The sequence below is a fragment of the Eretmochelys imbricata genome, chromosome 7 (genome assembly GCF_965152235.1).
Source record: "Eretmochelys imbricata isolate rEreImb1 chromosome 7, rEreImb1.hap1, whole genome shotgun sequence".
Classification (NCBI taxonomy): Eukaryota; Metazoa; Chordata; order Testudines; family Cheloniidae; genus Eretmochelys; species Eretmochelys imbricata.
In genome coordinates this window covers 92,930,168-92,947,034 of record NC_135578.1, presented here as the reverse complement: position 1 = coordinate 92,947,034, position 16,867 = coordinate 92,930,168, and the positions used below count along the sequence as shown (strand labels likewise).

General features: G+C 40.9%; 1 protein-coding gene across 1 annotated transcript in view; it reads left to right on the top strand.

The window, feature by feature from the left end:
- The window catches only part of PLCE1 (phospholipase C epsilon 1), a 284,605-nt gene that overhangs the window by 254,091 nt on the left and 13,647 nt on the right, over window positions 1–16,867 (top strand). Inside the window, exons 23-26 of the mRNA XM_077822515.1 lie at window positions 2,138–2,269; window positions 3,253–3,546; window positions 4,805–4,968; window positions 16,218–16,479. Of these exons, the coding sequence (XP_077678641.1) occupies window positions 2,138–2,269; window positions 3,253–3,546; window positions 4,805–4,968; window positions 16,218–16,479 (852 nt within the window). The remainder of the gene's footprint in view (window positions 1–2,137; window positions 2,270–3,252; window positions 3,547–4,804; window positions 4,969–16,217; window positions 16,480–16,867) is intronic.

Below are 16,867 nucleotides of genomic sequence, written 5' to 3'. Positions count from 1 at the left end.
TGCCCTGTGTGTCAGGGAATCAGAAGAAGAGGTGGTATAGGGCTGGCTATGCAGCCTCTACACAACCTGGAAATTAACCAAGTAACAAGTAACCCCAGTTTTACAGATACTTTGTGCTGCTGGAGTAGTGCTAATGTGCTATATCAAGGTCCAGGATCTGGCCAAATACATATTGAAAAGGCCAGAAGTCTGCTGTGAGTTATCAGTTGCTCCATGTTCTTCCTAAATCATCTGAAGTTTTATTTTGCAGCTGATTATTATTCTAATATAGGTAGCTATGTTTAACACAGATAATTCTCCCAGTTGTACTAGCCAATGCACAGGATATTAGAGTTGAAGTACTTATTTTTATAGCATCTTCATTTTACAAAAATATCTGTTTCCTTCATTTTGTCTCTTGTTTAATAGTGGGTAGAACTGGACAAAACTCGAGATTTCCAGTTTGTGGGAAATTTTTGATATTTTAAATCTCCTGCAAATTGGACATCTTAAAAATAAAAAAATGGAAACACCAAAGCATGGTGTTTCCAAAACAAGGCATGATCCCTGGGACTGCTGCAGCTGCTAAGTGAAACTGACATTCTTGTCAGTTTCATTGCTTCCAGTGAACAGCTGTTGGAGTCTGTCTCATGGTCTGTGACTCCTGGGCAGCCCCAACCTGAACTGTCCCAGGCCAGGGGACCCAGGACTTCTAGACTTGGGGGCCAAGTGGCTCCCCATGCAGCCCAATTCCCAAGCAGGCAGCACAGGGAGCCAGCTGGCCTGGAAATCTGACAACCCTGGGCACTTCCAGGATTTCCTGACTCAAACTGAGGTTCTCATGTTTCCCAGTCTCCCTGCTGCGGAGCTGGGAGCCAAACAGTGGAACTCAGATTCCCAGCTCTGTCACGAAGGCTGGAAGCCCTGGCCTGGCGGGGCTGCCCCAGAGCTATGGACCTTGGAAGCCATGAGTGGCTCCATTGAAATGATGTGCTTAACTTCATTCAGTATGTGCAAAAGCATTTGAAGGATTGAGACCTCATTGCTAAACTGCAATAGGTTGAGTTCAGTGGAGCAGAATCCAACTTCTACTAAGCTTCAAATTAGTAGTTAAAATATTAATTTTCAGTGTAAATTCAGTATTTTCTTCTATTGTAACTTAAGTTTTCAATTTACATTTCTTTGTGCAATTTTTTTTCAAATTTTAATAAAAAATTAAGAAAAATGTAAGTTACAGATATGTCGTGGAGTTCCAATAGCATTCTTCATCTGGCTTTCAGTGTTGAACTGATGTCAAAAGAGCTCCTTGATGTATTTTTACTTTGTATTTCAGTTAGATCTGACCAAAACCCACTGAAATCAATGGAAAGGCATTTAAATCAGTGGAAATGGAATCCATTGATTTCAGTGGAGTTTAGATCATGTCCTTAATGATTGTTTTGTTTTGAATATATGTATATAGAATAATAATATTTATTATAGTGCTTTTCATCTGAGTATCTCAAAACAGGTCATAATCATTAAGGGATTAAAAGATTTTCCACACTTACAAATATTTTCCATGGTTGAAATATGAGTTATAAATGGTAGTTTTAATATAATATAAGATGGACTCGAAAAGACTCATGGGTCAACTAGTATTTTACCCTACGATTCTTTGGGATTGTCCTTACATCAAATTTAGTCCTTTTTGTCAGGTTCATTTGAACACATAGTCAGTGTCCTTGCCTACAGTGTGTCAGTACCATGATATGGTATACTTGTATGTTTTGATTTACCGGAAAAACAGGTTAGATCTCTGATGGGTAGCATTATTTTTTAGGTCTGAGTTTATTGTGACTGTTCATTGTAGAATTTGTTTTGAAAGTCATTGGGGCTATTCTGTAATACAAGACTTAAATCACTTCCTGTTCTCCAGCCAAAAATAAATCTCAGGCAACAGTTATGTCACAAAGATTTTTTTTCCTGTGTTGCATTGTATATCATCTTCTTGATGATTGTAAATATAGTTAGACTCAGTTACTGGGAATCATATGCTAGTTGTCCTGTGTGCTACTTTAGTATTAGTGCCTCAAAGAATAAAGTGAAAAATGATGGAAAATGTCATGCCCTCTTGGTCATGTTTTTTGGCTTATTTATTTTACTTTTATGGGAACAGGCCTGTCAACGCTAAACCCATCTGGCTCTAGCAGAGGAAAGGAAAGAAAAAGCAGGAAGTCCATTTTTGGCAACAATCCTGGCAGACTAAGCCCTGGGGAGCCAGCAACACTTGCCAAAGCATCTGGAAAAGGTAAAGTCAGGATCTTCTTTCACCAATCACGTGGAATGACTCTGTAGTCCAACACATACACCAGATCAAGATGTTAAAGATCAAACAATTTACTGTGTGCATGCTGCTCTTGAATTTTTGAATCACTTTTCATTAATAATGCAGCTATTACAATAACTTCTTTATAAAGAATCAACTGTAGGGTATGGAATGTTAGTATAGGATTAATTTTCTGGAGGTATAAAGTTAGTCATTTAAAAATTACTGATGAGAATGATTGATTCACAACTAAAATATTTGTATCTTATAGCTTGAACATGTACCTTAGGATCAAGTTTATATATTAAAAGGTACGGGAGGAGATTTTCACAGGTGCAAACGACAGTTAAACAGCTGACTGCCATTTTATGTCTTGAAAAGCTTCCCCATAGTCTTTAGGCAAAATCCTGCACTTAGACTTGGTGCAAACTTCAGTGGGGCTGCAAGGGATATAAATCAGCAAAGAATTTGGTCCTCCATCTTTTACTGCAGGTTGTATAGTAAAGTTTGAAACTGACATAGTAGTCTTAAAGAAATTTTATATTCCTTCCATTTAAACAATCTCTATATTCCAAGCAGCGTACTAGCAATATTATAAAGGTTTCCAGCAATGAATTAAGAGTCAAGACTCATTTCAAACTGTTAAGATAGTCTCACACATTAAATACCACATTAAATATGTACTCATTTAATTCAAGGAAATGATATTCAAATACTTATTTATGGAAATACCTTTTAATACATGCCTAGTTACAGTATCAGTATTTAACCATTATGTAGTCTCTCACTAATTGCTCTTACTGCACATGAAGAAAGAAAAGTGATATCTATGTGAACAGTGTGGTTTCTAGAGATCATTTATTTTTACCCCATCCAAAATACATAAATATACTTCACAGGAAAAAACTGATGCTTGAGGTCTGAGGATCTGCAGCTATAATTTGAGATTAATGTTTATTTTCCAGGTCCTTTTGAGGGTGCCCGGCAAACCTGGGAAGAACTTTGTTCTCCTCCTTTCAACCATACAACTTCTCTCAGTGCTATCATAAGGACACCTAAATGTTATCATATCTCTTCACTGAATGAGAATGCTGCCAAACGTCTGTGCAGACGATATTCTCAGAAACTGATTGAGCATACCACATGTCAGCTATTGAGAACATATCCTGCTGCCACACGCATTGACTCTTCAAACCCCCATCCCCTTATATTCTGGCTCCATGGAATACAGCTAGTGGCAGTTAACTATCAAACTGATGGTACGGGTAGAATAATTCCTCTAGTAATATATATTTATGTACATTTTAATCATCAAATAAGTGCTTCTTTAATTATGAAACTGTATTTACCATAATATTCCTTTATCTTACCATCGTCTGTATTTGTGGATTTATTAAACAGATGTTGGATTATTTGGCAAAGATACTGTACTTGAAAAAGTTTTGAGTAAATATATACCTGGGTGGTAACTCATAGAGAATAGGGACCAGATTGTATCCATTAGCACAGCCTGAATAAGAGGTGTTGCATAAGGGCACCACCCCAGAAATAGCCCTGGGAGAAATTGTGACTCTAACAAGCACAATTCATCCCGTGCTCCCCTTTTGTTCCCAGGGAGGTAATTTATGCCAGCTCTTGAAAGGGTGCATCTTCCTTCCCAACACATGCCCAACCAACCAACCTTCCTCACCCACTTGCTTGCCGCAGAGAACATCATACCCTGCACTGTACCCAGGAGGGAGACAGATGATTTGGATAAAATTCCATGTGGTCATTTGAGACCTGGGCGGGGGGGGGGGGCTTTACCTGCATTTACTTCCTTTTGCAACCATGTTAAGGCTAAAAGCAATCTAGCCTATGTGAATTACTGCTTCCAGAATACTGGAATTCTGTGCCTAATTTGGTAGGTCTTCTGCCTCACTGATGACGTGGAAGTGCCTAGAGCACTGCACCCACAGATACCATAATTGGCTGGAATCCAGCACTTTTACAGTGCTGTAGCCACAATATCGTTTATAGTAACTTTTTAAGTATACAAAGACACTGAATTCCCTTATCCTAGAAATGACTCCTCTGGAACAAAGTCTGAGTACTGATGCAGTGTTGGTTACAATCTTTGGGCTATATTCTATCCCTACTTATGCTCCCTTACCTTTTGGGTTTTCATAAAAAGTTGCTCCATTCAGCTGATTTCAAATTACACAATCCTTTTTTTTTTTTTTTTCATCCTAGATTTTGGGGAAAATCTCAGGAAACTTGCTAGGTATTGTTAGTGGGTATGGCCAAGTCCAAAATAGAACAAAAACTAGAAAATGGGTGAAACTGGAAAATCCTTATTTTTTAAAGTATAAACTATTTGGGCAACTTGGATATGTAAGTTAAAGCTGTCCCAAGAAATTTAATTTTAGTTTTATACTGTCAATTCATTTTTAACAGTAATCTTTAAAAAACCCACATTTTGCTGTCTTTCTATTGAATTTTCGCTATTTTTCAGTTGTGACTGCTTTACTTTTGCAGATCTCCCTCTGCATCTTAATGCAGCAATGTTTGAGGCGAATGGTGGCTGTGGGTGTGTTTTGAAACCCGCTGTTCTGTGGGACAAGAACTGTCCAATGTACCAGCAATTTTCTCCATTAGACCGAGATCTGTATAATATAGAGCCAGCTATATATTCTTTAACAGTAAGTACATTTTAAGGGAATGCTATATATTTAAAATATTAATATTTAATATTAAAAGCTAAATATTCAAACTGGATGTCATATAACTTCAGCCCTAAAAGGATCCCATCAACCACACTTCTATATTAATATATTCTATAATAATTAGAACATAAGAACTGCCATACTGGGTCAGACCAAAGGTCCATCTAGCCCAGTATCCTGTCTTCTGACAGTGGCCAATGCCAGGTGCCCCAGAGGAAATGAACAGAACAGGTAATCAAGTGATCCATCCCCTGTCGCCCATTCCCAGCTTCTGGCGAACAGAGGCTAGGGACATCATCCCTTCTCACCCTGGCTAATAGCCATTGATGGACCTATGCTCCATGAACTAATCTAGTTCTTTTTTGAACCCTGTTATAGGCTTGGCCTTCACAACATCCTCTGGTACAGAGTTCCACAAATTTGCTGTGCGTTGTGTGAAAAAATACTTCCTTTCATTTGTTTTAAACCTGCTGCCTATTAATTTCATTTGATGAGCCCCTAGTTCTTGTGTTATGAGAAGGAGTAAATAATACTTCCTTATTTACTTTCTCCATACCAGTCATGATTTTATAGATGTCAATCATATCCCCCCTTAGTCATCACTTTTCCAAGTTGAAAAGTCTCAGTCTTCTTATCTCTCCACAGCCGTTCCATACCCCTAATCATTTTTGTTGCCCTTTTCTGAACCTTTTCCAATTCCAATACACCTCTACCCCAATATAAGGTAGTCCTCGGGAGCCAAAAAATCGTACCGCGTTATAGGTGAAACTGCGTTATATCGAACTTGCTATGCCTCCCCAAACAGCCTGGCCCTGCACCCTATCCAACCTCGACCTACTTCCTGCCCCCTGACTGACCCCTCAGAACCCTCGACCCATCCAAACCCCCCCTGTCTCCTGACCGCCTTCCAAGACCCTCTGCCCCTTATCCACCCCCCTTAACACACCACTCAGAGCAGCGTGTCAGAGCCAGACACGCTGCCGCCATAGGTGCCAACTCCAGGGCTGGAGCACCCAGGTTACTTGCTGCGGCCCTCCCCCAGCCCCAGCTCACCTCTGCTCCACTTCCTCCCCTGAGCGCGCTGCCACTCCACTTCTCCCCCCTCCCTCCCAGGTTTGCGCAAGCCTGGCAGGGAGAGGGGAGGAGGGGAAATGCTTTACCACGTTATATCCGAATTCGTGCTATGTCGGATCGTGTTATATCGGGGTTGAGCTATATATGTTTTTTTGAGACGGGGCGACCACATCTGCACATACGGATTTATATAGAGGCAATATGATATTTTCTGTCTTATTATCTATCCCTTTCTTAATGATTCCCAACAATCAGTTTCTTTTTTGACTGCCGCTGCACATTGAGTGGATGTTTTCAGAGAACTGTCCACAAGTTATCCAAGATCTCTTTCTTGAGTGGTAACAGCTAATTTAGACCCCATCATTTTATATGTATAGTTGGGATTATGTTTTCCAATGTGCATTTCTTTGCATTTATCAACCTTGAATTTCACCTGCCATTTTGTTGCCCGTCACCCAGTTTTATGAGATCCTATTGTAGCTCTTTGCAGTGTGCCTTGGACTTAACTATCCTGAGTAGTTTTGTATCATCTGAAAATTTTGCCACCTCACTGTTTACCCCTTTTTTCCAGATCATTTATGAATATGTTGAATAGGACTGGTACCAGTACAAACCCTTGGGGGACACCATTATTTATGTCTCTCCATTCTGAAAACTGACGATTTAGTCCTACACTTTGTTTCCTATCCTTTAACTAGTTACAGATCCATGAGAGGACCTTTCCTCTTATCCCATGACACCTTATCTGGGGACCTTGTCAAAGGCTCTCTGAAAATCTAAGTACACTATATCCACTGGATCCCCCTTGTCCACATGCTTGTTTACCCCCTCAAAGAATTCTAGTAGATTGGTGAGGCATGATTTCCTTTTACAAAAACCATGTTGACCCTTCCGCAACAAATTATGTTCATCTGTGTGTCTGACAATTTTTTACTTTACTATAGTTTCAAACAGTTTGCCCAGTACTGAAGTCAGGCTTACAGGCCTGTAATTGCTGGGATCACCTCTGGAGCCCTTTTTAAAAATTGGCATCACGTTAGCTATCCTCCAGTCATTTGGTACAGAATAATGACTTGTAATAACTAAGATCAATATAACTAAAAGCAGTTACTGGGGGTGGGGGGGGAATTCTCTAGTTTGTTTATTTGTGCATTGACAGCACTGTGCTTATAGTGTTTTTCACTGTTTCCCCTTGTTGACATGAGTGCTTACCCCTAAGGTGCCCCTACGTACCTGTGAATAAATTGAACAACTGTCATGTCAAGCTTGAACAAAATAGAAGTATTGCAAATGTTAGGCCTCAAACTTCCGTATTCTGCAAAATGCAAGCCTTGCAAAAATAAAGCTTACGCTTGTGACTTGTGGTCAGGAAACGAGGCAACCAGATAGCGATTTATGCTGACTCATATATACTTATCAATACAAAATTACCCACATTCAAAATCTAATTTGCTACAGAAAATAAATAGGCCTTAAAATTTAATATGCATCAATTATACAATTAGGGCAACCACATAAACAATGTGGCCCACCCTGATTGGTTGGTCTGTTCTAAAACACAGCCGTTAGACCAGATAAAAAGGCGAAGGCACGGGAGTGTGTGTGTGTCTCATCGGTTGTACCTGATCCACACCCCCTGAACCGAAGGGATGTGCACTTCTCGACTGTCTGTACCTGGCCAGTGTGGAAAATGGCCGACTGCAGGGTATGTCTATGGAGTAAAGAAGTCTGGTCGCTCGAGCCAAATTTATCATAGTCGTATCGATACCATAGTGTAAAATCAATAGTAGATGGCTGATGCATAATAGCTTTGCATGTGTTACTGCTTCTCTTTTATGTAGTCCTAGCAAAAGCATGTAGAGCTGTCGTTCATCAGCTTTATGTTACCTTTAAAAACACCAGGAATATAGGGCTGGTGAACAATAGTTTTACCTGTGCTTGTCTTCGGGGCTTTTATTATAACCTACCAGGACCAGCATATGTAGAGTCACTGTTCAGGAACTCTCAAATGGTCCACAATATTACTTTTACTTGCACTTGTCTTCACTGTAATCTGCCTTTTGTACTGAGACATGGCAATGCATGGGACTGCACCTCTCACACCCCTCGGGTGGCCATCTTCTCGGCTCTGATGACCAGTGTCATCTCTGGACTCTCTCACTGGGTCTTCTTTGCCTCGGCCCTTTGCCCAAGTCACACAGCAGTTCAGCTCCCCTTCTGGGGTTCAGTCCCCTTCTAGGGTTCAGCTGAAAAACATTTTTTTTCACACCACCCGGGGTTAACTCTAAACAAAAGGTCCTTTGCCCCTTCTGGGCTCCTCCCCCCATCAGGATACTGACTGACTGCTGGGAATCCAAATACGACTTAAACTACCCTTCTGCTTGTATCTCATTCCCTGGTATTCACAGACCCTAGATTGGGGGTTCCTCTCCACTCTAGGGCCCCACCATAGGAAGTGGCCCTGCTCCTGTAGCTATGCTTTCTGGCCACAGACAATCCCAAATACTGGACCTTCTTTGAGGCCCTTCTGAGGGACAGGGAACTCTCCCTAGCTTCTCTCTCCTGGGTCCCTCCCCATCAGCTGAACTCCCTCAGCTCCTTATTCAGCCTAGCTCAGCCTCCCAGGGGTCTCTGATATTCGTGCTTCTTGCAGCTTCCCAGTCCCAGCCAGCTCCCTTTTCAACCAGTCCTTACTCAGCCAGCTCTGTTACGCTTTTGGAACAGCAACCCCAGGGCAATTATTGAATCATAGAAATGTAGGGCTGAAAGGGGCATTGAAATCAGCAAGTCCAGCCCCCAGTGCTGAGGCAGGACCAAGTAAACCTGGATCATCCCTGACAGGTGTTTGTCCAACCTGTTCTTAAAAACCTCCAATGAGGAGGATTCCATAGTCTCCCTTGGAAGCTTGTTCCAAAACTTAACTACTCTTATAGTTAGTAAGTTTTTCCTAATATCTAACCTAAATCTCCCTTGCTGTAGATTAAGCCTGTTGTTTCTTGTCCTACCTTCAGTGGACATGGAGAACAATTGATCACAGTCCTCTTTGTAACAACCCTTAACACATTTGAAGACTGTGATCATGTCACCCCCTCAGTCTTCTTTCCCCAAGACTAAACATGCCCAGGTTTTTAACTTTCCGCATAGGTCAAGTTTTCTAAACCTTTTATCATTTTAGTTGCTCTTCTCTGAACTATTTCCAATTTTTCCACATCTTTCTTGAAGTGTGATGCCCAGAACTGGATACAGTAATACAGCTGAGGCCTCACCAGTGCCCAGGAAAGAGGGATAATCGCCTCCTATGTATTACACTCCTGTTAACAGACCCCAGAATATTAGCCTTTTTCACAACTGCATCACATTAGTGACTGCTATTCAGTTTGTGATCCACTAAAACACCCAGATCCTTGTCAGCGGTGCTACTGCCTAGCGAGTTATTCCCCATTTTGGTGTTGTGCTTTTGATTTTTCCTTCCTAAGTAAGATACTTTGTACTTGTCCTTATTGAATGTCATCTTGTCTAATTCAGATCAGTTCTTCAATTTGTCAATATCTTTCTGAATTACAATCTTGACCTCCAAAGTGCTTCCAACCCCTGCCAGTTTGGTGTCATCTGCAAATTTTATAAGCATCCTCTTCACTTCATTAACCAAGTCATTAATGAAAATATTGAATAGTACCAGGCCCAGGACTGACCCCTGGAGGACCCCACTAAATACACCCTCTCAGTTTGACAGTGAACCATTGGTAACTACTCTGAATACAGTCTTTCAACCGGCTGTGCACCCATCTTATAATAATAATTTCATCTAGACCACATTTCCCTAGTTTGCTTATGAGACTGTCATGTGGGACTGTGTCAAAAGCCTTACTAAAATCAAGATATATCCACTAGGCCAGTATTCCTGTCAAAGAAGGAAATTAGGTTGGTTTGGCATGCTTTCTTCTTGACAAATCCATGCTGGCTATTCCATATAACCATCTAGAAAATGCTTACAAATGGATTGTTTAATAATTTGTTACAGTACCTTTCCATGTATTGAAGTTAGGCTGACTGCACCATAGTCCCTGAGTCCTCTTTCTTCCCCTTTTCAAAAATAAGTACTGTGTTTGGCCTTTTCCAGTCCTCTGCGAGCTCACTCATCTTCCATGAGTTCTCAAAGATAATCACTAACGGTTCCAGGATTGCCGCAGCTAGTTCCTCAAGGATGAATTTCTTCAGGCCCTGCCACCTTGAATACATCTAACTTATCTCCATATTCTTTAACCTGTTCTCTCCCTGTTTTGGCTTGCATTCCTTCCCCCTTGTTGTTAATATAAATTGTGCTGAGTATCTGATCACCACCTTTTTAGTGAAGGCGGAACAAAACAGGCATTAAACCCCTCAGCCTTCTTGATGTCGTTCATTATTAGCTCTCCTTCCTTGTTAAGTAGAGGACGTACACTTTCCTTAATTTTTCTCTTGCTCCTAATGTAGTGAAATAACCAGTACTTATTGCCTTTTGTATCCCTTGCTAGATGTATCTCATTTTGTGCCCTACATGCTTGTACTATTCTTTTGTACTCATCCTTAGCAATTTATACATTTTTCCACTTTTTGTAAATTTGTTTTTGATTTTCAGGTCATTGAAGAGCTCCTGAAGGAGCCATATTGGCCTCTTACTATTCTTCCTATCCTTTCCATCACATCAGGGTAGTTTGCAGTTGTGCTTTTAATACTGTCTCTTTGAGAAATTGCCAGCTCTTCTGAACTCCTGTATCCCTTAGATCAGTGGTTCTCAACCAGGGGTCCGAGGCCCCCTGAAGGGCTGCATGCAGTTTCAGGGGTCATCCAAACATGGCCAGTGTTAAACTTGCTAGGGCCCAAGGCAGAAAGCCAAAGCCCCACCACACAGGACTGCAGCCCAGGGCCCCAAGCCCCACTACCTGGGGCTGAAGCCAAAGCTTGAGGAACTTAGCTTCACAGTGCCCCCTGTGGTTGGAGCCCTGGTCACTTGCCCTGCTTGCTAACCCTTAACACTGGCCCTGGGTTTTATATGCAGAAAAACAGTTGTGGCACAGCTGGACTGTGCAGTTTTTATAGCATGGGGGGGGAGCTTAGAAAGAAAAAGTTTGAGAACCGCTGCCTTAGATGATGTTCTTAGGAGACCTTACCTACCAGTTCTCTGAGTTTTAGTCTGCTTTTTTGAAGTTCATTGTCCTTGTTCTGCTGCTTTCACTACTTTCTTTCCTTAGAATTACAAAATTTACCATTTCATGATCCAAATTGCCTTCAACCTTCAGATTCTCAACCAGTTCCTCCCCTATTGGTTAGAATCAAGTCCAAAATGGCTGTCCTCCTGGTTACTGCCTCCATTTTCTGAAACAAAAAGCTGTCCCAATACATTCCAAAAACTTATTGGAAATTTTGTGTTTTGACATATTACTTTTCCAACAGATGTCTGGGTAGTTAGCCCCACATTACTACTTTGGTCTTGTGTTTTGGATATATCTGTTTGTTCCAGAAATGCCTCATTCACCTCTGTAACAGGGTTTCCTCTCCACTCGTGGAACCTCCTGCTGGTCGCTCTGGAGATTAGCTCTGTCTCATGCTGTGCCCTCCTCAGCAGTCTCTTCACCTGTCATCTTCTCTCTGAATGCAGCCTCTCTCACTCTCGGTGCTGCCGCTTCTGGTCTGTGGATTGGCCCTCCAACCAGTCACAAAGTCCCTCCCCTTCCAAGGAAATCACAGTTTTTCTGGATCAGCTGTCCGGCGGGCATTTCTTTAAACTCTGAACAACTACCCTGTAGCTAGTAAGGGAACCCAGGACTATCCTCTACACTGGGTTCCAGCTCAGGGACCCTATAACATGCAGCCTGGGCCTGTGCTGCCTTTGACCTTGCTGCTGTTTCCCTGGGCTTTTTCCTAGCTAACTGGCTCCCTTCACCCTGGATTTGCCAGCTTCTCCACTCCCTCCTCTCAGGGAGTCGGTGCAGCCTGCCTTCCTCCAGCCTCAAATACTCTCGTCCCCCTTTCCAGGGAGTGACTGCCCTTTCCTAGCCACGGCCCTCCTCTCTAGCCAACTACTGGCCTTTCTAAAGGTCCCGTCCTGTTCATGCGAAGATGAGCCCATTCCTCTTCCATTAGCTCCCTGCCTTGCTGCCTAATTAGTAGCTTGGACCCATCTGGCCCCACCCAGCTCTTGCCAGGCCAGTGTGGGTGCACGCCCAATCACAACCTCCTGTTCCTGATTTAGTGGTCTCTAGTAGACCCTACCATGACATCTCCCCTATTTTTTCCCTTTTATCTTGACCCATAGATTTTCAAGCGCTTTATTTCTCACCTCCTTCTGGACCTCAGAACAAGTGGATATGTTTTTTTTATGTATATTGCAACACCACCTCCCTTTTTATCCTGTCTGGCTTTCCTGAACAAGTGATATCCCTCTATACCAATATTGAAGTCATGAGACTTATCCCACCAGGGCAATTAAGTCAGAATTTAGCTTATATACTAATACTTCTAGTTCTTCTAATTTATTCCCCATACTCCTTGCATTTGTGTATAGACATGTAAGATGTTGAGCAGATTCCCCTACTGCTTTCTTTCATGTTGCTTCTATGACTTTATTGTGATTTTCCATGTCTCCCCCTCTCTGCCCCACACATCTAGCCCTCTGTTGATCTGCCTGGACACCTGGCTCCTTGCTCCAGGGACCCAACACAGGAGTTGGCACTACTCCTCCCAGGCACAGGCAACTGGGCAACAAAATAACAGATTAAATTCAGTGTTGACAAGTGCAAAATAATATACATTCAAAAACATTATCCCAACTATGTATACAAAATGATGGGGTCTAAATTGGCTGATACCATTCAAGAAACAGATATTGGGGTCATCGTGGATAGTTGTCTGACATCTGCTCAATGTGCAGTGGCAGTCAAAAAAGCTAACAATTTTAGAAACCATTAGGAAAAGGATAGATAACAAGACAAGAAAATATCATAATCACACTATATAAATCAATGGCATGCCCACACCTTGAATACTGCATGCAGTTCTGGTGGCCCCATCTCAAAAAAGATATATTTAAATTAGAGCTGTCAAGTGATTAAATAAAGGAAGCATGCAATTAATTGCAGTGTTAAGAATAGAATACCATTTATTTAATTATTTTTGGATGTTTTCTACTTTTCAAATATATTGTTTTCAATTACAATACAGAATACAAAGTGTACCGTGTTCACTTTATATTTATTTTTTATTACAATATTTGCACTGTAAAAAAACAAAAAATAGTATTTTTCAATTCACCTAATACAAGTACTGTAGTGCAATCTCTTTATCATGAAAGTTGAACTTACAAATGTAGAATTATGTACCAAAAAACTGCATACAAAAATAAAACAATGTAAAATTTTAGAGCCTGCAAGTCCACTCAGTCCTACTTCTTGTTCAGCCAATCGCTCAGACAAACAAGTTTGTTCACATTTGCAGGAGATAATGCTGCCCACTTCTTGTTCATAATGTCACCTGAAAGTGAGAACAGGCATTCTCCTGGCACTGTTGTAGCCACCGTCGCAAGATATTTATGTGCCAAATGCTCTAAAGATTCACATGTCCCTTCATGCTTCAACCACCATTCCAGGAGACATGCGTCCATGCTGATGACGGGTTCTGCTCAATAACAATCCAAAGCAGTGCAGACTGATGTATGCTCATTTTCATTAGCTGAGTCAGATGCCACCAGCAGAATGTTGATTTTCTTTTTTGGTGGTTCAGGTTCTGTAGTTTCCTCATTGGAGTGTTGCTCTTTTAAGACTTCAAAAAGCATGCTCCACACCCTGTTCCTCTCACATTTTGGACGACACTTCAGTTTCTTAAACCTTGGGTCAAGTGCTGTAGCTATCTTTAGAAATCTCACATTGGTACTTTCTTTGCGTTTTGTGAAATCTGCAGTGAAAGTGTTCTTAAAATGAACAACGTGTGCTAGGTCATCATCCAAGACTGCTATAACATGAAATATATGGCAGAATGCAGGTAAAACAGAGCAGGGGACATACAATTCTCCCCCAAGAAGTTCAGTCACAAATTTAATTAACACATTCTTTTTTTAACGAGCGTCAGCTTGGAAACATGTCCTGGAATGGTGGCTGAAGCATGAAGGGGCATATGAATGTTTTGTATCCGGCATTGCAAGGTATTTATGTGCCAGATATGCTAAAGTCCCATGCAAATGCCTGTTACCACTTTCTGATGACATTGTAAATAAGAAGAGGGCAGCATGTAAATGTAAACAAACTTGTTTGTCTTAGCAATTGGCTGAACAAGAAATAGAACTGAGTGGACTTGTAGGCTCTGAAGTTTTTGTTTGTGAGTGCAGTTACGTCACACAAAAAATCTACATTTGTAAGTTTCACTTTCATGATAAAGAGATTGCACTACAGTACTTTTATGAGGTGAATTGAAAAACACTATTTCTTTTGTTATTTTTACAGTGCAAATATTTGTAATAAAAATAATATACACTTTTATTTCAATTACAACACAGAATACAATATATGTGAAAATGTAGAAAAACATCCAAAATATTAAATAAATGTCAACTGGTATTCTGTTGTTTAACAGTGCGATTAAAACTGTGATTAAAACTGCGATTAATCACGATTAATTTTTTTGAGTTAATCGCATAAGTTAACTGCAATTAATCAACAGCCTTAATTAAAATTAGAAAAAGTAGAGAAAGGCAACAAAAATTATTTGGGATATGGAACAGCTTCCATATGAGGAGAGATTAAAAAGAGTGAGACAGTTCAGCTGAGAAAAGAAATGACTAAGGGAGGATGTGATAGAGGCTTATAAAATCATGAATGGTGTGGAGAAGGTGAATAATGAAGTGTTTTATCCCTTTATATAACACAAGAACCAGGGATCATCCAATGAAATTAATAGGCAGCAGGTTTAGAACAAACTAAGGGAAGTACTTCTTCACACTACACACAGTCAACCTGTGGAACTCCTTGCTAGGGGATGTTGAGAAGGCCAAAAGTATAACTGGACTCAAAAAAGAATTAAATAAGTTCGTGGTGGACAAGTCCATCAATGGTTGTTAGCCAAAATAGTCAGGGACACAACCGCATGCTCTGAGTGTCCCTAAACATCTGACTGCCAGAAGCTGGACTGGACATCGGGATGGATCACTCAAGAATTGCCTAGTTCTGTTCTTTCCCTCTGAAATATCTGGTACCAGCCACTGTCAGAAGACAGGATACTGGGCAAAATGGACCATTGGTCTGACCCACTATGGCCATTCTTATGTTCCAATAACTCACCCGTTTTCCTGTCCTGTCACAGGCCTTTATAGCCCCACATGTAGCCTGTCTCCTTTAATTGGTTCAGTTCAGCCTACCTGCTCTGACACAGTGGAGCTGTGCGTCGTTCACTCACAGGGCCCAGCTACTCTGTGGCACCACCGTAGTGTCCATTAGCGAGGCCCTGATCCTGCAAACATTCCCTGGGACTACTCACTTGAATAAAGTTACACATATGCTTAGGTATTTTCAGGGCTTCATTTCTCCCTTACTGAAAAGACTTTTAAAACATCAGTAGGGGTGCAGTGAAAAACCCTTAAATCTTTTTAAAAGTAATATTATATAATGAGGACATATTATTTAAAGGATGTTCTGTCAGAAATCTGGATGTTTTGAAATTAGTCCCTTTGTGGAGATATTTGAGAACATTTATATGAGATTAACAGAAATCAAATGTATCCTAATTCTGAGCATTTAGGGTCAAATTCTCTCATTTATCAGAGTAACTCCATTGAAGTCAGTAGAGTTACTCTGATAACTGAAAGGAAAATTTGACCGTTATTATCTAGAATCCAAGTACAAGTACATATTTTTTTGATTAACCTTCAAATACTTTGAATTGTTATATTCATGATCTATGTTCTATTTTTCAAAGGAAAGATACACTAGCAATTGTATTTGTTTTAAGCTGCTTTGTTTCTGAAATTACTATCTTGGCAATTCAGGATACTGAAGCAGGGTTGTAATTAGATCAGCATGTTAACAAATTGTTCTTTGGAGTATGATAAATTTTATTTAACTTGAAAATGCAACATAAAAAACCCAACCCACTAATTGGTTACTTTGTGTTCTCCTCTGTTTCAGATTGTGTCTGGACAAAATGTTTGTCCTAGCAACAGCACAGGAAGTCCATGCATTGAAGTTGATGTACTTGGGATGTCTCTGGATAGCTGCCATTTTCGCACAAAACCCATTCATCGCAATACTCTCAACCCCATGTGGAATGAACAGTTTCTCTACCGGGTTCACTTTGAGGATCTGGTCTTTCTTAGATTTGCAGTTGTTGAAAACAACAGCTCAGCTGTAACTGCTCAAAGAATCATTCCACTAAAGGCTCTAAAAAGAGGTAAAATACAATTTGCACTAAGTTTGTACACAGTGCCTAGATCCTGAGTTATGACTGAGAGTGCTCAGTATCACTTGGTGGGAAGTATTTAGTTCTGGGGACATCTGTCTCAGATGTCAATTAGAGCATTTTCAGCACTCGATTTATGCTGTGCTGGCTACCCTTTGCCCCCCAGAGGCCATTCCAGGAACTTGTGATTACTAGGGCAGAAAGATGTCCTAGTCATGCCCCCTTTTCCATGGCTATGCACAGTGCACCAATGGCTGGGAAAGGTGGGGGGCAAAGTTTAGGGGTGCTACAGTAACTGTCACCTAGGATTTCCTCTAGACCAGGAAATCCTGAAGAGGGGTGGTCAAGTTGGTCTCAGGTCTATCTTGTGCCACTGTGG